A 22570-nucleotide genomic window follows, 5' to 3' on the forward strand; every position below is an offset into this window, starting at 1 on the left:
TGTGTGCATTAGCACTTACGGAGTACCTCGGAAGATGGCGAAGCATAGTGAACAGTACTTTGGGAGTCAGACCCCTTCCTTCATGGCTGCTGCACACTTTATAAATGGAGGCTCAGGAAAGCCTGTACTGAGACTTCCTAACACTGGCATATCTATATTGTGTGCAGGGTGTGCAGTGCACACGAGACCCTGGGATGCCCACACCTCACTACCTGCATGCATATAATTATACTTACCTCTCCAGTGTCGGCCGGCTCTGCAAAGCGCAGGTGTGGCGATCATTTTACCGGATATTTGTGCATACACAGTTGAGAAGTCACCGGGAACATAGTGTGGGCGCCATATTCCCGGAGGTCTGCGCAGTAGACTCTAACACAAAGCCAGAGTCTACTGCGCTGCCAAAGAGGAGGGGGGCAGGAGTCTGCTCATGGGCCCTTTCCTCTTGTAAACCAACCCCTGCTTCCTGAGTACTATGTTACAGACACTGGTTCGTATATTTACTAAAGTGCAGGTTTTTAGAAGTGGAGATGTTGCTCATAGCAACCTAGCTATTATCGTCTAAAAGGTGCTAAATAAATGTTAAGTAGAATCTGATTGGTTGCCATGGGTAACCTCTCCAGTTCTAAAATCCTGCACTTAGTGGAGCTGAAGCCATAGCCGCTATGGATGTGTAGCTGCTCACGGTCCGATGCTTAAGCATGGATATCCTTAAATCCTGGACTGTTAGGGTGTCTTGAGGACTGTGTTTGGGAACCCCTGCATTAGACCAACTTTCATCCAACTAGTTGGTTGGTTGGAATGAAAATCTGGTAATATCTGGGAGCAAATGACAATCAGCAATTTATTTGATTTAAACAACTTGCCTGTACAACAGTTTTTGGGGTCTATTTACTAAGCTGTGTTAGGAGATAATGTGAACGATGATAAGTACCAGCCAATCAGCTCCTATCAACGTTCACTTTATCTCCTAACACAGCTTAGTAAATAGACCCCTTTGTCTTTTACGGGGATTGGGAGAAAATGCCTGATTGTCATTTGCTTCCATATATTACCAGATTTCATTCCAACAAACCAACTAGCTGGATGAAAGTTGGTCTAGTGAATGGCCAGCTTTACTGTAGGCCAGAGTCATAATACTTTGAGTAATATCCTGCCCAGTTGAACTAAGGGCCTGATTCAGACCCGTTCGCTAGATGCGATCGCTCGCTCTCAGCGTACGCAAATCCAGCGCATGCCCAGCAAGGCAGGCGATCGCACGGCAAGGCATTAGCACGCCCACTATGTCTTGGTGAGCAGTCACTTTGTGTATGCAGACGCCTACCAGCCATTCATAAGACGCCCACTTGCGCATGTCATCTCTAGGAAGTGCATGAAAACATCGGTACATCGAGCACCATCGGATGTGTTCGCAGCGCTTAAGGTTGACTATACCTGGCCGTAAGCACTGCGATCCCTTCAGTGTAAAAAACAACCAGGTGACATGTACTATGACGCTCCCTGTTAATTATGCACACCTATGAAACGGCGTTGAAACACACAGGCACACCTACGTTCGTACTTCCACTCCCCCATTTCTAGTGGCTTGCCCCTGTTACCACCCACAAACGGCCTCTCCTGTCACTCATTCAACTGGGCTGTCTATGCTGAGCGAGCGAGTGCTTCCTGATCTGTCACAGTGGTTCATGCAATCTGATGCATACGCAGAACGCAAATATCGGCCAGCAACGAGCAATCGCATCCTAGCGAGCAGGTCTGAATATGGTCCTAAGATTTAAGTGATATTGCTGCAGGGGTCCTTGTAGTTGTTATGAAAGAAGCAGCGATGAAGATGAGTACCAAGAAAAGGGATAACTAGGAGGGCTGGGGAAACGCATTTTAATGTTAAGTGCAAAAAAAAGGAACTATGCTGTACTGTAGGTGGAGTGGCTAAGATGTGAGATTAAAAAAAATAAACTGTAAATCAAGATGTGAAATGCAATGGTAAAAGAATATTAACTAATGAGTATACTACATATTAGAAAATAAATAATGAAATATAATAAACAAGAAACATAAAGCAAGCTGATTTTATAAATAGGGTTTGATTCCCACTACCGCCCTAACTGTGTGGAGTTTGTATATTCTCCCTGTGCTTGCGTGGGTTTCCCCCGGGTACTCCGGTTTCCTCCCACACTCCAAAAATATACTGATAGGTTAATTGGCTCCCAACAAAATTGACCATAGTGTGTATGTGTGTGAGCATATGACAGGGAATATAGATTGTAAGCTCCACTGGGGCAGGGACGTGTGTGAATGGTAAGACATTCTCTGTAAAGCGCTGCGGAATATGTGTGCGCTATATAAATAACTGGTAATAAATAAATAAATACATAACTATGCAAAATGAATTTATAGATGTGTTAAATAATGATTACAGCTCAAACTAGGTCAGCTCAAACTAGGGGCCTGATTCAGAGCCGCTCATAAGCGGCCGCTCGTTCGTTCCGAGCGATGTTTGCCCAACTGCGCATGCGTACGGATCGTAATACGCATGCGCGAACCAGTCAGGGCGGCTGAAAATCGTTTGTTCGCTAAATAGCGAATGCCTGCTAATTTGAGTGACAGGAGGAGGCGTATGTGGGTGGTAAGGGGAAGGTGCTTGAAAACAGGGAGTGGAGATCAGAACGCAGGCGTGCTTAAAAGTCAAAACGGGCATTTTACGGGTGTGCATAATTAATACAGCAGCGTCATTGACCACGTCATTGGGTTATTTTATAGTCAGAACTGCTCACATGATTGCGGTAGGAAAAACCAACCACAAGAATAGCGAGCAGTTCATACGCTGGTCGATGTACTCGATTAATCTAATAAATAGCGGACATGACGTAGGATGCGTGCGGCCAGGGGGCGTAGTTTACAAAAAAACGACCGCAAGTTTTGTTCGCTCGTTCAGACATAGAGGCATGAACAGACTGCAAAGAGCGAATGGTTCATTTGAATAGCCACCCCCTTTTTTCAGAACGCAAATAGCGTCCGGCTCTGAATCAGGCCCTAGGTCAGGAGTGTTTTCTGGACTGAGGGGTTTCATCAAGAATGCTGGCTCTGAGAGGCACCCTGGAGGTTTGAGACCGCAACTGTTAAGAGTCCCAGGTGTAGCCCCAGAAGCAAATGAGATGAAGCCGATACCAGGAGTTGTGTGAGTACGCTGATGTGACTATTCCTTCCAACATTCAACTTTTTTGATTCGGTACATGGTCTATGGAAATGGGCATGGTCAGGTCATGATAGGGCATGGTCACATAACATCGGCTTGTGTCTGCTGCTGAAACGCTGGACTGTTCCCAACACCCCTAATCTCCTTTGGAGCCTGCTCTTGCTTGCTACCTACACCTGTGCACTCCTCTGTGAGACGCAACTTCAAACAAATATCCAAGCTGTCAGGGCAATACGCCAGCATCTGGAATGTCCAGACAAAATTGGGACTATTGGGAGGTATGTTGTAGCCTTAACTGTGTCATTGCAGTGAAGTGAAAGACCATAAGTAATAGTCCTACTAAACAAGAATGTCAGCTCTCATGCCAAGTAAGATTATTGCCTATGCAACTTGGGGTGCATTTATCAGATGGATAAAAGCCCTATCTCCCTGCCTTGCACTCCCATGCAGCTCACATACCCTGTGAATATATTGGTGAAGCATTCATTTAAGCCTTTCCACTCTTGGGTAGTATTGATATTGTATTAATAAATCAGGCAATGGACAGTTTTCTATTACTGTATTAACTGGAAATTAAAAACCAGCCCTATTCCCATGTTTCAGTAAACAGGCCTCTAAGTAAATTAGTAAATCAGGGAAAGGGAAATGTGGGAAAGAACTTTTGCACTAGTAGGTTTTTATGTAAGCTAGTAACACGAATGCCCCAATTTAATTGTTTGCAAATGATATTATTTGTAAAAATAATGGGGGTGCTGCCAAGGACAATGGTAAATCAAAACACGAGAAGAGAAAAGAGAATGAGAATTCTCATTTCTCTTCTCTTGCTCTAAGTAAATTATGCTGGAAAGTAAAGTTGGATATATTAATGATTTGCATATATTCAGCAATAAGATGGCCTGACAGAATTTATTGCCACAGTGGTAACGGTTACATTACTGTATCTACACTGTATGTACTCAGGGCCATCTCTTCCATTGGGATTGTTGGGCAGTTGCCCAAGGGCCCGAAGCTTGTGGGGCCCACCAACCCGCCCCCCTACAGCCGCGGGTACTCACCTCAGTCCCAGTTTCACTTCATCCACCGGCTTCAGACCAGTCAGACAGAGTCTCTCTGCATATGTGGGAGGTCTGATGGGCATGCAGGAGGGTTTAATTTTATTGACCATTTAATTTTTTTCCCGTGAATGGGTGGGTAGGGGCCCCAGTGCATTGATGTTCCCAGGGCCAACACTGCTGTTAAGACAACCCTGTATGTACTTTGCTTTTCTTAACATTGCATGTGCAGAGACACCAGTTTGTGTTCCCATAGAAGTCTGAGGTGAGAGAGACTGAACTGGAGCCAGGTGGGGTAATAAGAGGTTGTTTTAAAGAAGAAGAAATATACCACCAGATACTAGGCTAACAAGGCAGAGGCGGAACTACCAGCACCGCTGCCCAAACCAGAAACTTGTTACCCATGGCCCGTATCGCCTATTTCTGCAAGGTTCGGCCGATGACCAGTCGGGAGCCGCCAGTACTACCCTGTGTCGTCAGAGCCGGTGGGTGATGGCAGATCCGGGGGTGTGGTCATTGCATCGGGAAGAATATTCGGCCATTCACATCAGATGTATGAAGGGACGATATGGGGAAGGAGTGGTATCAGCGCACATTATGTGTGCGGATACCGCTTTTTCTCCATGTATTATTGTGGGTTGGGTGGTAAATGACAAGGGCGCTATGTGCCCGTCATTATCGCCGTTGCTATCTACAAGATAGCGCACCAATGTGCCACCAAATGTATGAATAATCAGCTGTCATTCCCCTATCGCCACAGCAGGGACAGCACTGTTCCTGCTGAGGTGGCTTCCAGCGAGATCCCGCGATGCTTGTGAGATCCTGCGCAGGCCCATTGGGGCCGGCTGAGAAGGGAGACACAGCGCATCAGCACTAGGCCCTACTCCTGGAGATTACATATAAGAGGTGTTGCAAAAATTTTTATAAAATCACCATCATCATTACAATGTATACCGAGGTAATGTATTAACATCTAATCTGCAGGATGTAAAAAGAAAACAAAGGCTGCACTGTCAGTCTCAGAAAAAATGTGACATAGAAATGCTGTAAATATAGAAAGATGCAGCTAATATGAATCAGAGGTCACCTGATGTATAAGAAGCAAATAGACAAATGTGAAAATAGCACAATCTAAAAAAATTAATGATAATACAAATAAATATAATCAAATATAAGAGGAGTTGCAAAAAATTAAATAAAATACAATAAATCAATGCAGTGGCAGATGGAAAGGTAATAATGAATTTAATGTCTAATGTACAGTATTGCATAAATAATCACACAATAAAAAATCTTCATAAATATGAATAACAATATACATGATTCAAAAAAGTCCCAACAAATAAAATATGAATGGTTAAAAGTTCAATAAAACCAATTGGTAAATAGTGTACACATGCCACGGAAAACTATTCTCAAATAGCACACTGGTGTGTGCTATTTGAGAATAGAGTATGCAACCTAACCTGCCGGTAGCTGAGTGCCGTGAATGTGTCCAATCGGTTGCTGTGACCCTTGACACAGGCAGTATCCCTTGGTATCCTGGAAAATATGTGCAACTTAGTGCGATCCGGTTGAGGGGTTCCAATAAATCCTGTGTCCTTTCAATAGGGTAAGTTAGCACAAGCGGATTGCTTGGTGATGGAGATAGAGCTCCAGACAGTGCTGTGGTAAATCAATCCGAGTTGTGTGTGTAATGAGAGGGTAAGGTGCCTAACGCGTTTCCCTGTATCCTACAGCTTCGTCAGAGGCAAAGAAATGAGTCTCTATTTCCTTATGATAAATACCCTTCTTAATGATTGACAATACATTTCACATGTTAGAATTTCCAAGTGTTTGGACATTTCATTAGACCAAGATTAAATGCATCTGCCACATGCTAAACAAATAAACATTTCAAACAAAAAATGAACATATATATATCTATATATAGTGTATCATGATATAAGGAGGGAGTGTATGTACATACCTACAATCTCTTCGATAATCTAATTGAGGTACATATTTATTCCGGTGGTACAGTTTAAAAAAAAAAAAAGTGTATTAGCTTCCTGGTTGTCATAGTAACCCATGACGTATATGTCATGTGGGTAAGCTCTAGATCATGTGGACAGGTTTGTCAGGGATGGGCCCAATAATTTCCTAATACACGTCAGTGACGCATATGTCACGTGATCAGCATACATAGCTGAAGGATGATTTAGCTGTCTTGTTCACTTTCCGGTTGCCTTGGCAACCCGTGACGTATAAATCATGTGGGCAAGCTCTAACCAACACGGACAGATTTACCCATATTAAGCCCAATCAATTTCTGATAAATGTAAATAACGCGTATGTCACCTGATGAACTTACGTGGCTGTGAGATAATTTAGCGACGTAGATTCTTAATCATCTTAAGGATGGATGTAAATAAATCGCAGGGCAAGACTTACGTCATTATTGAGAAATCCCAATACATTGGGATACAATCCCAATACACCAGGTTCACCCCTAGTTATGTCAACCTCTACATGGGAGACTTTGAGTCTCACCATGTGGAGGATGGGCCCTATGCAGCGAACCTGGTGCTCTATGGTCGATATATTGACGACCTGTTTATAATCTGGAATGGCATTTCAGAAACTGCATTTTCTTTTGCTAATCACCTAAATAATAATAAATATAATTTATCATTCATTCACACTTTCAACACATGTGAAATCAACTTCCTGGATGTGACCCTTCGAATTGAAGATAATAAAATTATTACCTCAAATTTTCAAAAACCAACTGATGCTAACAACTACATACATTTTCATAGTGGCCACCATATGTCTTGGGAAACAAATATACCTAAATGCCAGCTATATAGAATTAAAAGTAACTGTTCTACTAAAGATATATTTGATATACAAGCTACTGAGATGATAAACAATTTTAGGGATAGACTTTATCCAGAACATATTCTTGAAAATGCTCTAAAGGAGACAAAGGGCAAAATTTACTAAGCGGCGGTTTGGTGGGGGTTTCTATTCTATTCTAAACCCCAGGGGTTTGGTGGCGGTTTTGCAGCAGTTTCTAAATGACAGCCCTGTTCTATTCTATTCTAAAATGTGTTTTGATGCCAGTTTTGCAGCGGTTTTGCAGCGGTTTTGCAGTGGTTTTGGCCTTAGTAAATCTGCAGATAGCAAAACCGACGCCAAACCACAGTCAAAACACATTTTAGAATAGAATTGAAAAGAGCTGTCATTTAGAAACCACTGCAAAACCGCCACCAAACCCCCGGGGTTTAGAATAGAATAGAAACCGCTGTCAAACCACCGCTTAGTAAATTTTGCCCAAAGGATTTGGATCAACAGGAACTTATCTCCATAAGCTCCAAAAAAGCTGAAAAACAAAAGCCTTTAGATGATGAGCCACTACTCTTTATATCCAAATTTAACAATTGTTCCAGAGACACAAAAAAAAATCATTAGAAAAAATTATTCTATATTGAAATGTGATCCACTATTGCAGAATTGTATACCACCTGAACCAAGGGTTATATATAGGAAGAACATCAACCTAAGAAATAGCTTAGCACCAAGTCATTTAAAAACAGATAAGTTTAAGAGTTCCAATCCAACATCTTGGTTACCAGCCCTTCCAAAAGGCTTTTTTAAATGCAGAAAATAACAATGTATCACTTGTAATAAATGGTAAAAAGAGCTTGAAGATACACAATACAGATATAGAGATTGATATTAAACAATATATAAACTGAAACAAAATTCGTTATATATTTGTTGTCATGTAGTTGCCCCTGCTTTTATGTTGGTAGAACCACATGCCCACTAAAAAAGAGGTTTTTGGAACATAGACGAAATATTATCAATCAGATGGGGAATCACTGTGTTCCAAGACATTTTTTAGAGAAGCATCAAGGTAATCCATCTAGTCTACAAATCGTAGGGGTTGAACATATTCCTGGAACAAGTAGGGGTGGAGATAGATATGCTCGCCTCTGCCAGCAAAGAACTTTATTGGATGTTCAGATTTAATACCATCTTTCCAAATGGTCTGAACGAAGCAGTAGAATTAAATTGCATACGTTAGACTTGAGAGATGGCGACAGTGGATTTTAGGGGCTATGCGGCCCCATCATCCAATTTTCGCCATACCTGTCTAACCTAGATATATACATGTGTGTGTATATATATATATATTTTATTTTTTTTTTCCCCTCATTTTTTCCTCCTACCATTCTAAATACTAGTTTAGATTCTTACACATGTACTAATTTGTATATATATATATATATATATATATATATATATATATATATAGATCCAATATTAATATGTAAATTTATTCCATTTCTTCTTTATCTTTATTTTTAATTATTACGTAGTCCCTTTATACCCAACGGATTCCCCCCCCCCTCCTTTCCTTATTTTCAGCACTTTTCATCTATAGTTTTCCTCTTTATTGGTTATAGTCTTAGTATATACCTAAAACAAATTATTGAGGAATGAACAAACTACCAAAAGGAGGAATATATGTTCTTCAACAAACTATTGAAGAGTATATTAATGTTTTTTATTGATTAAACTGTATAAACTTTTGCATGATTATATGTATATATATATATATATACTGTCATAAAATAAATGGACATATACATATAGATATATTTATTCCTTTAGTAAATATCACGTGACACATTGTAGTAAATAAATCAGTGGCTTCCGTGCTCACATGATTTACAACATATCAATGTATTGGGATTTCTCAATAATGACGTAAGTCTTGTCCTGCGATTTATTTACATCCATCCTTATGGTGATCAAGAAACTACGTCGCTAAATTATCTCACAGCCACGTTAGTTGATCATGTGACATACGCGTTATTTACATTTATCAGAAATTGATTGGGCTTAATATGGGTAAATCTGTCCGTGTTGGTTAGAGCTTGCCCACGTGATTTATACGTCACGGGTTGCCAAGGCAACCGGAAAGTGAACAAGACAGCTAAATCATCCTTCAGCTATGTATGCTGATCACGTGACACATGCGTCACTGACGCGTGTTAGGAAATTATTAGGCCCATCCCTGACAAACCTGTCCACATGATCTAGAGCTTACCCACATGACATATACGTCATGGGTTACTATGACAACCAGGAAGCTAATACACTTTTTTTTTTTAAAACTGTACCACCGGAATAAATATGTACCTCAATTAGATTATCGAAGGGATTGTAGGTATGTACATACACTCCCTCCTTATATCAGGGCAGCACAGACGGTGTAATGGTTAGCGTTACTGCCTCACAGCAATGAGGTCATGGGTTCAATTCCCACCATGGCCCTAACTGTGTGGAGTTTGTATATTCTCCCTGTGCTTGCGTGGGTTTCCTCCGGGTACTCCGGTTTCCTCCCACATTCCAAAAATATACTGGTAGGTTAATTGGCTACCCTCAGAATTGACCATAAGTGTGTATGTGTGTGAGCATGTGTTAGGGAATATAGATTGTAAGCTCCACTGGGGCAGGGACAGATGTGAATGGCCAAATATTCTCTCTGTAAAGCGCTGCGGAATATGTGTGCGCTATATAAATAACTGGTAATAATATATCATGATACACTATATATAGATATATATAGATATATATATATTAGGGGTGAGCGGGTTCGGATTTCTGAAATCCGAACCCCCCCGATCCGAGGCCAATCCGAGTCAGGCCCGACTTTTCCCGCCTGACTCGGATCTGAAATCGAGGCAAAACATCATCATCCCGCCTTCCGGGTCTCACGGGTTTTGGATCCTATATAAGGTACCCGCGTCGGCGCCATTTTCTCACTCGGCTGTGGACAGTGAAGAGGGAGGGTGGGAGTTAGGGCTGGCTGGGCTGTGTAGTGTAGTGCAGTGTAGTGTTGTGCTGCTGTTGTCCATAGGGGCTGTGTCCACTACTTCAAAGTCCATAGGGGCTGGCTGGACTGTGTTGTGCAGTCAGTTGTCCATAGGGGCTGTGTCCACTCCAAAGTCCTGTGCAGTGTCCCAGTCCTAAAAGGGTGCTGTAGTGTTGTCCAGGGGGTGCTCTGTCCATCAGGGGTGCTCCCCCCAAGTGCTAAAAAAAAAAAAAAATTTTTCTGTGTTTATGAATTGTGTGCACTGTGGCTGCACGTGCAACAACAAAGGAGCAGCGCCAAGCGTGAGCCTGTGTCCCATAAGTAAAAGGCCGGCTGGCTTGTCCATTAAAGGGTGCTGTAACCCCCAAAGGGCACTCCAAACAAAATAAAAAAATATATTTTTTTGTGTTTGTGAATTGTGTGCGCAGTAGCCGCACGTGCATCAACAAAGTAGTGCCAAGCGTGCGCCTGTGTCCCATAAATAAAGGGCCGGCTGGATTGACCGCTAAAGGGTGCTGTAACCCCCAAAGGGCACTCCAAACAAAATAAAAAAATATATTTTTTCGTGTTTGTGAATTGTGTGCGCAGTAGCCGCACGTGCATCAACAAAGTAGTGCCAAGCGTGCGCCTGTGTCCCATAAATAAAAGGCCGGCTGGATTGACCGCTAAAGGGTGCTGTAACCCCCAAAGGGCACTCCAAACAAAATAAAAAAATATATTTTTTCGTGTTTGTGAATTGTGTGCGCAGTAGCCGCACGTGCATCAACAAAGTAGTGCCAAGCGTGCGCCTGTGTCCCATAAATAAAAGGCCGGCTGGATTGACCGCTAAAGGGTGCTGTAACCCCCAAAGGGCACTCCAAACAAAATTAAAAAAAATATTTTTTTGTGTTTGTGAATTGTGTGCGCAGTAGCCGCACGTGCATCAACAAAGTAGTGCCAAGCGTGCGCCTGTGTCCCATAAATAAAGGGCCGGCTGGATTGACCGCTAAAGGGTGCTGTAAACCCCAAAGAGCACTCCAAACAAAATAAAAAAATATTTTCTGTGTTTGTGAATTGTGTGCACTGTAGCCGCACGTGCATCAACAAAGGAGCAGCGCCAAGCATGCGCCTGTGTCCCATAAGTAAAGAGCCGACTGGCTAATTTCTTAAAGGGTGGTGTAACCCACAAAGTGCACTACTCTCCAGCAAAAATAAAAAAATATTTTCTGTGTTTATGTGCGCCTTAGCCGCACGTATATATCAATATAACATAAATGGAGGACCAAACTTTCTCCGATAAAAATAAAATAGGGAAAGATCAAGAACCACTTCCTCCTAGTAATGTTGCTGCTGCTGGGAGTTGTTCATCATCCCAGAGAGGAAGTAGGAACACCACTACTTTTACTAAACAATTGACCCTCCAACAGTCCTTAGTGAGGAGGATGAAGTACGACAGCAGTCATCCTGAAGCAAAACGTATAACTGAGGCCTTGACTGCTATGTTGGTGTTAGACGTGCGTCCGGTATCCGCCATTAGTGCAGTGGGATTTAGACAATTGATGGAGGTAGTGTGTCCCCGGTTCCAAATCCCGTCTAGATTCCACCTGCATCCTTAAAGCAGCAGCGACAAGCGTGCGTCTGTCTGTTAAAGGGTGATGTAACCCTCAAAGTGCGCTCCACAAACAATAAAAAAATTCTTTTTTTTTCTGTCTTTGTGAAATGTGTGGGCTGTAGCCGCACCTGCATCCTTAAAGCAGCAGTGACAAGCGTGCGTCTGTCTGTTAAAGGGTGATGTAACCCTCAAAGTGCGCTCCACAAACAATAAAAAAATTCTTCTTTTTTTTTCTCTTTGTGAAATGTGTAAAGCAGCAGCGACAAGCGTGCGTCTGTCTGTTAAAGGGTGGTGTAACCCTCAAAGTGCGCTCCACAAACAATAAAAAAATTATTTTTTTTTCCTTTGTGAATTGTGTGGGCTGTAGCCGCACCTGCATCCTCAAAGCAGCAGCGACAAGCGTGCGTCTGTCTGTTAAAGGATTACATCGGTGACAGCATCCAAGTAGGCATGTCAGACAGTCCGTACATGTACTGGCAGGAAAAAGAGACAATTTGGAGGTCCCTGTACAAACTGGCTCTATTTTACCTGAGTTGCCCCCCCTCCAATGGGCACTCCGAAAGAGTGTTTAGTGCAGCCGGGAACCTTGTCAGCAAAAGGCGTAGGAGGTTGCTTCCACAAAATGTGGAGAAGATGATGTTCATAAAAATGAATTATCAACTTTTCCAGGGAGACCAGCCTCCAGAACGTACAGAGGGACCTGTGGTGGTGGATTCCAGCGGGGACGAATTAATACTCTGTGAGGATGAGGATGTACACAACACTGAAGAGGGTGAGGAATCGGTGAATGAGGAGGATGAGGACGACATCTTGCCTCCGTAGAGCCAGTTTGTGCAGGGCCAGATTAATTGCCAGCTTGTTTTGTGGGGGCCCAAACGAGCCAATCATTTCAGCCACAGTCATGTGGCAGACCCTGGCGCTGAAATGATTGGTTTGTTAAAGTGTGCATGTCCTGTTTATACAACATAAGGGTGGGTGGGAGGGCCCAAGGACAATTCCATCTTGCACCTCTTTTTTTTCTTTGAATTATGTACTGTTTGGGGCCTAGTTTTTCAAACTGCCATCCTGTCTGCCACTGCAGTGTCACTCCTAGATGGGCCACGTGTTTGTGCCGCCCACTCGTGTCGCTTAGCATAGTCATCCATCTACCTCGGTGCAACCTTTTGGACATAAAAACACTATTGTGAGGTGTGAGGTGTTCAGAATAAACTGGAAATGAGTGGAAATTAAGGTTTTTGAGGTTAATAATAGCATAGGAGCAGAAAAATAAACACAGTCTGTGATTTTAGCTGTTTTTATGCTTTTTAAAAAAAAAATACAGATCCAAAACACAAAACCCAGAACCCAAAACACAGAAGGGTGGTTTTGGCAAAACCAATCCAGATCCAAAACACGAAGTAAGATCCAGATCCAAAACCAAAATACGAAAAGTGGCCGGTGCAGACCCCTAATATATATATATATATGTTCATTTTTTGTTTCTTTTGTTTGAATTGTTTATTTCTATGCATGTGGCAGATGCATTTAATCTTGGTCTAATCAAATGTCCAATCACATGGAAATGCTGTCAATCATTAAGAAGGGTATTTATCATAAGGAAATAGAGACTCATTTCTTTGCCTCTGACGAAGCTGTAGGATACAGGGAAACGCGTTAGGCACCTTACCCTCTCATTACACACACAACTCGGATTGATTTATCACAGTACTGTCTGGAGCGCTATCTCCATCACCAAGCAATCCGCTTGTGCTAACTTACCCTATTGAAAGGACACAGGATTTATTGAAACCCCTCAACAGGATCGCACTAAGTTGCACATATTTTCCAGGATACCATGGGATACTACCTGTGTCAAGGGTCACAGCAACCGATTGGACACATTCACGGCACTCACCTACCTGCAGGTTAGGTTGCAACATCCTAATAACACTCCAGTGTGCTACTTGAGAATAGTTTTCCGTGGCATGTGTACACTATTTACCAATTGGTTTTATTGAACTTTTAACCATTCATATTTTATTTGTTGAGACTTTTTTGAATCATCTATATTGTTATTCATATTTATGAAGATTTTTTATTGTGTGATTATTTATGCAATACTGTACATTAGAAATTTAATTCATTATTACTTTTCCATCTGCCACTGCATTGATTTATTGTATTTTATTTCATTTTTTGCAACACCTCTTACATTTGATTATATTTATTTGTATTATCATTCATTTTTTAGATTGCGCTAATTTTCACATTTGTCTATTTGCTTCTTATACATCAGGTGACCTCTGATTCATATTAGCTGCATCTTTCTATATTTACAGCATTTCTATGTCACATTTTTTCTGAGACTGACAGTGCAGCCTTTGTTTTCTTTTTACATCCTGCAGATTAGATGTTAATACATCGCCTCAATATACATTGTAATGATGATGGTGATAAGTCAGTGTAGCTTCTTCAGGGGAACTAGTATGAAATACCGTCGGCCGCATGGCCTGCAGTTCAATTTCCGGCAGTGACTGGCCGACCAAAGCTGAGTTCCCGGCAGCGGAAGCCCGACAGCGCTGGAAGTCCCGATCGTCGATAGTATTGACTAACCTAACCCCCTAACCCTCCTTAGGGGTGCCTAACCCTAACCTCCCCCCAAAGTGCCTAACCCTACCCCCCCCTTCCCCGCTGCCTAAACCTAAGTCCCCAGGGGGGGTGCCTAACCCTAAGTCCCTCCCAGGTGCCCTAAACTTAACCCTCCCCCACCGCAGCTGTCCGCTCGCGGCGCCGGGCATCCCTTCGATCGGGATGCCGGGCGCCAGTCTCCCTGCATCGGGGAAATGTCAGGCGTCTACATCTAGACGCCCGGCATTTCACCCTCGCCGGGATATGACAGTCGGGAAGCCGGCTGCCGGTATTAAGGCAGCCGGCTTCCCGATTGTATACCCCTTCAGGCTAGCCTTGAAGAATACTTGTAAGTCTCTAAACGCATGGGCGTGCTCCACCAGTGCCCACCTAGAAGGAGATCTTGTTTTATGGACTAAAAACCTCTTCTGGATGAATGCTTAGGAGCCTATACATGGTACATCCGGAACATCCTGTATTTTACAACACCTGTGGCTCCTCACCTCCAGATTTGGTACAATCTTTCATTGTTAGTTTTTATCATATGTGACTACTGGGACAATTTATCCTTCTCCATATGAATATCCACCTATAGTCACCCATTGGTTTACATGTGACCTCTTTTGGGACAATTTTAAAAATCCTTAAGTGTATTATCCATATATGGATACTGATTGTTTTATACAATACCATTTTATTCTGTTTTTGCCGTTCTGTGTGTTTTTTACTGTGTATATAAAATAAATATGTTACAGTGATTTTACTACTCACCATAGTACTAGTGTGTCCTATTTCTGGTTACACACTGAAAGTTGGACTTGTTTGGTTAATTCAATATGTTTGTGTATTTAATCACACATTATCCTATACAGTATATGTGAATTGGTATAGCGGAGTAAGCGCCAAGCACTGTGGTATACCATTGTTTTTTTTGCTCTTGCTCACACTTGGGTCAACATAGGGGTACCCCAATATCACAGTGGGCTTGCTCACACTCCAAGAAGCGCATGAATATATTCTCTTACAAATGTCTAGTAATGATGATTTTACTGTTTGTTTTTTTTTGGGGGGGGGGGCAACCCCTACCACTATTTAACGAATTTTATCTTGTTGATGTGCCTTATATCAGCTTACAGCTGTGAGTGGGTTATATAGGGGGCAACCCCAATAATTGAGATCATTCATTTAATGTATTGAGTGACACCAGTGTCCAATTGTATCACGTTGTATTTTAAACTGTATTACACGATTGGATTTCTTTTTCTCCCTCCCCTTTATGTCTCCTGAAATACACATCCTACATATGAGAACAAAGGATTCAGGATACTGTACATGAATGGGAAGTATTATTTTTTTTTCCTAAGCGCCTCCTCAATGCTATTTTGTATAAATATTTGATTTTAGAGTTTGGTGTAACTCTTTGTGGATTGCTGATATAGGCTGCATTGGTTAGCGCACTAAACAGTACATACTTTTGTTTAGCATACATAGTAGTTATGATGGTGATATCAGTCAGTGTAGATAGTAGTGATGATGTTACCAGTATACATAGTAGTGATGATGGTGATATCAGTGTAGATAGTAACGATGATGGTAACAGCATACATAGTAGTTATTATGGTGATATCAGTCAGTGTAGATAGTAACGATGATGGTAACAGCATACATAGTAGTTATGATGGTGATATCAGTCAGTGTAGATAGTAGTGATGATGTTACCAGTATACATAGTAGTGATGATGGTGATATCAGTGTAGATAGTAACGATGATGGTAACAGCATACATAGTAGTGATGATGGTGATACCAGTCAGTGTAGATAGTAGTGATGATGTTACCAGTATACATAGTAGTGATGATGGTGATATCAGTGTAGATAGTAACGATGATGGTAACAGCATACATAGTAGTGATGATGGCGATACCAGTCAGTGTAGATAGTAGTGATGATGTTACCAGTATACATAGTAGTGATGATGGTGATATCAGTGTAGATAGTAATGATGATGGTAACAGCATACATAGTAGTTATGATGGTATCAGTCAGTATACACAGGGGCGTAACTAGGTATTTGAAGGTCCCATAGCAAAGATTTATATGGGCCCCTATGTACCACCCAATGGGGAAAAATGTATATAACAAAAGTAACTATGACAAGGAAGATGGGCCCACCAAAGCTCAGGGCCCCATAGCAGCTGCACCCCTTGCACCTACTGTAGTTACACCCATGAGTATAGATAGTAACGATGATGGTACCAGAGAATACATAGTTGTGATGATGCGGATAATAGTCAGTGTATATCAGTGTTTTTCGACCACTGTGCCGCGGCACATTAGTGTGTCGCAGGGTCAGACCCGACGGTCAGTGCTGCCGGTCAGATCCACCGTACTGCGGACATGGCACCGCTGAGCTCTTCTGGGAGTCTCAGGAGTGCCTGGGCTTTGACCTAGGCAGACGCGGCGGCGTGACATCACAGGTCATGAGCATGGCATAGCACCCAGCAGCTGGGACTAAAGTATTCACTACTGTATTAGGATGGCGGGACAGTCCCATAATAACTGCATTTTTAGCAGGATGTATTTAGATGCTAAAATGGAACACAGAAAAATTAAAGCGCTACAGCTTTATTTTGTGCATCTCTTACGTAAATAACACATAAACAAAATCTATTTTCTGTCATAGAGAGAGATGTATGAAGAATTTAAGTTTGACATAACATCAAGGGCGGCATGCACTAACACTTATCGCCGGACATCGCATTAGTACTGATCGCATATGCATAAACATATGCGATCAGTACAGCAAAGGACAGCTCTTCCAATAACAGCTGTCCTTTGCGATCTCTGCAGCACAGTGGATTTCCGGGTTTATGACCCGGGAGTCCATCTGCGCATGCACAGAATGATGCGGCGACCGCGGGGCATGCTGGGAGGGATCCGATCGGATCCCTCATAGCAGCGCGATGCGGCAGAAGCCCATAGGCTTCTATAGGGTAGCCCAGCGGCTAGCAGAATTATGCATACGATAAATGCGGTAAACGGGGAGTTTACCGCATTTTTCGTTTACTGCATCCCGCCCCAGGTCATCTTATACACACACATTCCGCAGCACATATTCTAACCCACTGCTCCATGCTCCTTCCTCACTATCTACCCCATCTGTGTCACTCCATGCTCCTTCCTCACTATCTACCCCATCTGTGTCGCTCCATGCTCCTTCCTCACTATCTACCCCATCTGTGTCGCCCATGTCTGTCTGCCCTTCCTCTTTAGAATGTAAGCTCTCACAAGCAGGGCCCTCATTCCTCACGTGATTCTCCTCCCCCTCCTCCCTATCTTTTACTCCTATCTCCCCAATTGGCACCTAACATTTGGTTGCTGAGGCCCTACTGCTTGTGTTATGCAGCTATGTGTATAACCATGTCCTTGTCCTGTATTGTTTTATATTACTATTAACTGTTTTTCTTGTGTGTTCATTTATGTACTGTGTAAGGCGCTGCCGAACCTTTGTGGCACTATATAAATAAAGTATAATAATAATAGTTATGATGGTGATAGTGTAGATAGTAACGATAATGGTAACAGCATACATAGTAGTGATGATGGTGATATCAGTCAGTGTAGATAGTACCGATGATGGTTACCATAGTACATACACCTAGTAATGACAAGGGGGGGGGATAGCTGGCAGTGTATACAGTAATAGTGACAATGGAGATAGCAGTCAGTGTACAGTGCATAGTAGTGATGGCAGTGTACAGTGAGTAGCTGTCAATCGCAAGCGGCTGCAGCACACGTGTGTACACAGAAAGCGCGGTGATTGTCTCCCGTCCCTCCTCCCACCGCCGGTAGTAGTAGTAGTAGTAGTACTGCAGCTGGCCGGCCATTGGACACATCCCCCGCACCATGCCTTCCCCAATCCCAGTGGATCGCTTCCTGCCCCGGGACCTGTCACCGTCCATAGACCTACGCCCCTGCAGCAGTCCCTTGGAGCTGAGCAGCAACAAGCCGGGGGGGCTCCCGAGCCCTTGCACCCGCCGCCCGGCCGGCTCCCGGCTCCCCCCTCGCCTGGCCTGGTGCAGCATCGATTGGGAACAGGTGCGGGTGCTGGAACCTCTGGGCTCCGGGGGCTTCGGTTCCGTCTATCGGGCCACCTACCGGGGACAGACGGTGGCGCTGAAGAAGGTGAAGCGCTGCAGCAAGAACCGGCTGGCCTCCCGGCAGAGTTTCTGGGCCGAGCTGAACGCCGCCCGCCTCCGTCACCCGCATGTGGTGCGCGTCCTGGCCGCCAGCGCCTCCTGCCCCGGGGATCCCGGCAGCCCCGGCACAATCATCATGGAGTACGCGGGCAGCAGCACCCTGCACCGCCGCATCTACGGCCGCGGCCCCCCACTCGGGAGAGACAGCTGCCTGCGCTATGCGCGTCACGTCGCGGACGGGCTGTGCTTCCTGCACCGGGGCGGGGTGGCTCACCTGGACCTCAAACCGGCCAACGTGCTGCTGGCCCCGGGCGACCTGTGCAAGATCGGAGACTTCGGCTGCTCGCAGCGGCTGCGGGACGTGGAGTACGGCGAGGATCCCGGCTGCACCCAGCTCCGTCACCTGGGGGGCACCTACACCCACCGGGCGCCCGAGCTCCTCCGCGGGGAGCCGGTCACCGTCAAAGCTGACATCTACTCGTTCGCTGTCACCCTGTGGCAGATGGTGACCCGGGAGCTGCCGTACACCGGGGACCGGCAGTGCGTGCTGTATGCGGTTGTCGCCTATGACCTGCGTCCGGAGATCGGACAGGTGTTCCGCAGCACGGAGGCCGGCAGGGCGGCCATGGACATAGTGCAGAGCTGCTGGGCGGCCCGGCCAGAGGAGAGACCCAGTGCCGAGGAGCTGATGGAGAGGCTGCTGCACTGTGCCCAGGCTTCTACCGGGCCAGACTGCCCCCTGTGCTGCACGGGTGATGCTGCAATGCCACCCCAATCAGGGACCTCTGCACTCTTCCTGGCAGGTCCTACACACTGACCAAAAGCGCTGTCCCTTACACTGCAGTCAGTCACACCGCCAGCTGTGCGCCCCCTGGAGCAGTGACGCCCTAGGCATACGCCTTTATGGCCTGTGTGTGCCCAGTGCTGCGCTGCCTATGATGTACCTGGTGTCATTCTGCAGTCTGTCCAGCATCAGCATCTCCGGTTGTATGGTGCTACCCCATGTACTGCTGCCCAACTACCCTGCAAAATATACACTATATATTGTTACATGGGAGTCGGCTGTCAGTACTATCATCGGCTACAGGGAAATATCAGTATTGGCTGGTATCGCACTCTATAGGGTCACTAGCTATCAGACAGTGGCTCAGCTAGCTTGCAGCTATGTATGTATGTGTTTACATGTGTTAGATTTGTTTTGGGACGCTTCAGGTAACTGACAGTACCTGTGATATGTAGAATACAGGGCACAAGGTACCACCCTGGCACAGTGGTCCAATATATATGTTCTTATTTAATAGGAGTAACAAGTGCAGTGATGATCTTGGACTATGTAACTCAAACATTCCACATGTTAGTATATTATTTTGTTTATTTGTTTTCATTTTATTTATTGTGTGATTTGTGGGCTGAAGAATATTTAGTGTCACTACAATTGTCACTGTTCATTTCCAACATGAGGTTATAGTCTATTGTGCTTTGTGGGTAAAAACAAATGGGTGTTTACATTTCGTAAATCGGTGAAATCATTGGGAATAAGTTGTAGACCATTTCATAATTAAGAGACACAAAAATGAAGAATATTGAAAGTAATGACAATATATGTGTGATAGGCAAATAGCCATTTCCTTGCGCTTGGCTGTGACGTTTAGCCTTTTATACAATGAGAAACTGTTTCGTTGCAGTCGGGAGCGAATTGAATTATTCTTTGATTTATTAAGTCTAATTCATGATGAAAGCGTGGATATTTTCTTGTATTATTTATACAGTTAACTTTATGACATTTGCACAGTTCATGTAATGACTCCTGCTGTTTCCCTTACTTCACATTAGTGGAAAAACAACAGTATTTACTAGTTTGTCTTGAACTGACAGCTGAGTTTTGTGTGCAATAAAATGTTATATTTTAAATTCAGCATACTATATAATATGTGCTTTCACTGTGAAGCAATCGGGTGCTGCTTTCAATGTACAGGCCGTCTTGTCAACCATTTAGAATTTAATGTTGCGGCTCCAGGTGTTAGCTGAGGTGCTTGTTGCTACTTTGTCTATTTACAAGTGATTTTTAAGGTAAGGGAAAGACCTGCTGAGGAGGAATCTACAGTGTACATTTACCTTGGGGTAATAGGCAATTAAATTTTAATTGACATGCTTATACTGATTTGTTTTTAATCTAGGTCAATTCAGTCAGAAAATATAAGATGCAGCAATAAATCTCTCACCATAAAATGTCTATCTGGCAAGTCCTAGGAGTCTATTTACTAAGCAGTGTTAGGAGACAAAGTGAAATGAGATAAGGTACCAGCCAATCGGCTCCTAACTGCCATGTCACAGGCTGTGTTTGAAAAATGACAGTTGGGAGCTGACTGGCTGGTACCTTTTTCTCCTTTCACTTTGTCTCCTAACACTCCTTAGTAAATTGACCCCTAGTATCCCATTCTATATAGATAATCAGACCTGCAGAAAAAGAAAGGGGGGTCTGGTAACTTTGTTTGGTACAATATAAATACTCCAAATAATAACGCCATATCCTGCAGATATAAAATACAACTGCTTTTAATTTTGAGAAGTTTGCCCTGGACTTTAAAAGAGGCCAGCATGGAATTGCCACAGTAGAGAGCCATATTAGTGGCTGGTCCGTGGTACAGACTAAAAGAGGAATGTAATGTCACCTAGACCTAGTGAATAAATATTCTACACTAACATTTGTACAGCTCACAAAATATCTGGATTTGCTGTATGTGAGTTTCTACGTGCGTTTTGAAAACACATAACTACAACGCTTTCCAACTTAACCTTCATACTTTCAAAAAGACCAAATAGTCTTTTATGTAAAAAAAAAAAATGACAACTCTTGAGTCTCCATATTTGCGTAAAGGTGAATGTACCAGCAGTGATTTCAATTATTTTATTTTAATGTGAGCAGCAATTCAGTTGTTTTTGAAACTTTAAATTCTACATCTACACATGTATATTTTTATAATAAATAAATTTTGCCAATTTCTGTTTTATTTTTTTGGTAGGAGGGGTTTGGAATTGTTTTGTATAATTTTTAACCTACAGTATATCCTGGTTCTTAATATTAAATTAGGAGACAATATTGCACAGATATGAAACTTAAGTGGCCTATTTATTGAGCCATTCTGCCCCATAAATAATGTGGAAACAGCAGTTTCTGTATTTAAGTAAAGAAAAGATTTAACTATGTCAAAGGCAGATGGTACTGCAGATATCTCCTACATTTCACCAAAATAATTGCAGCATGCCACAGTCGCCATATAGGATGTTTCAGAAGTGCAGTGTAACAAGCTACAAAAACCAAAAGTTTTCGGAGCTTGTCTGCCTAGGGTTACGCCATCAGCAGATGTCATCCTGCTTATCTCCATGAAAGCGGCCTGCCAGGAGAAGGATCTTGAGATCGCTAGCTGGTGGGCTGTAGCTGAACCTAATGTTTATCGCAACTACTCTGGCATTGCAGATGCACGGCCAGACGTACACGCATGTGCAGTTGTACGGCTTGGCCCGGATCTGGAAGCAAAGTGATTGCGTAGCAAAGCTAGTGTTACATCATTTAATTTTTGATATGGGCCAGATCAAGCATTCCAAATCGCTGAGAAATGTAGTGATGAGAGATGCTGCCTACAAAGGGCTCCAGTAATATACACATTGAGAAGGATATTCATTGAAGCCTTACTAGTTTTGTGGGTCTCCCATAGCTGGAAAAAAGTAACTTCATCTCAAGATGACTAGACGTAGCAGTAAAAATAGTTTTTTGTTTTGTGGGGAGGGGGGGGTGGGGGGGGCGTTTCCCTCGCTTGGTAAATTTGCCTAATTTCACCATCCCCGTAGCTATTTTATAGGGGTGGCGGTAAGCAAGGCCGGACTAGTTATCTGGCACTTCTGGCAAATGCCTGGTGGACCGGTCCAGTCTGAAACCTGGCCGAGCAGTTACACCTCCAGGTGCACTGCTTGGCCGGATACAGAGAGACGGGCATGCCGCGAGACCAGGCCCCCTTGACTTGCGGCACGACCCAGTTAGAACTGCCACGTCCCTTT

At 43.5% G+C, this 22570-nt stretch overlaps 1 protein-coding gene across 1 annotated transcript; it reads left to right on the forward strand.

Moving 5' to 3' along the window:
- The first annotated feature begins 18105 nt into the window (after positions 1-18105).
- MOS (MOS proto-oncogene, serine/threonine kinase) lies at positions 18106-20789 on the forward strand. Its single transcript, XM_088469741.1, has one exon. The coding sequence runs from the start codon at positions 18222-18224 to the stop codon at positions 19329-19331; it is 1110 nt and encodes a 369-aa protein (XP_088325867.1). The 5' UTR covers positions 18106-18221; the 3' UTR covers positions 19332-20789.
- Positions 20790-22570: the final 1781 nt, after the last annotated feature.

Source organism: Taudactylus pleione, unplaced genomic scaffold (genome assembly GCF_031769625.1).
Source record: "Taudactylus pleione unplaced genomic scaffold, aTauple2 ptg000093l, whole genome shotgun sequence".
Classification (NCBI taxonomy): domain Eukaryota; kingdom Metazoa; phylum Chordata; class Amphibia; order Anura; family Myobatrachidae; genus Taudactylus; species Taudactylus pleione.

Excerpts from the sequence above, each read along its gene's own strand:
- MOS (XM_088469741.1), top strand. The coding sequence starts at position 18,222 with ATGCCTTCCCCAATCCCAGTGGATCGCTTCCTGCCCCGGGACCTGTCA.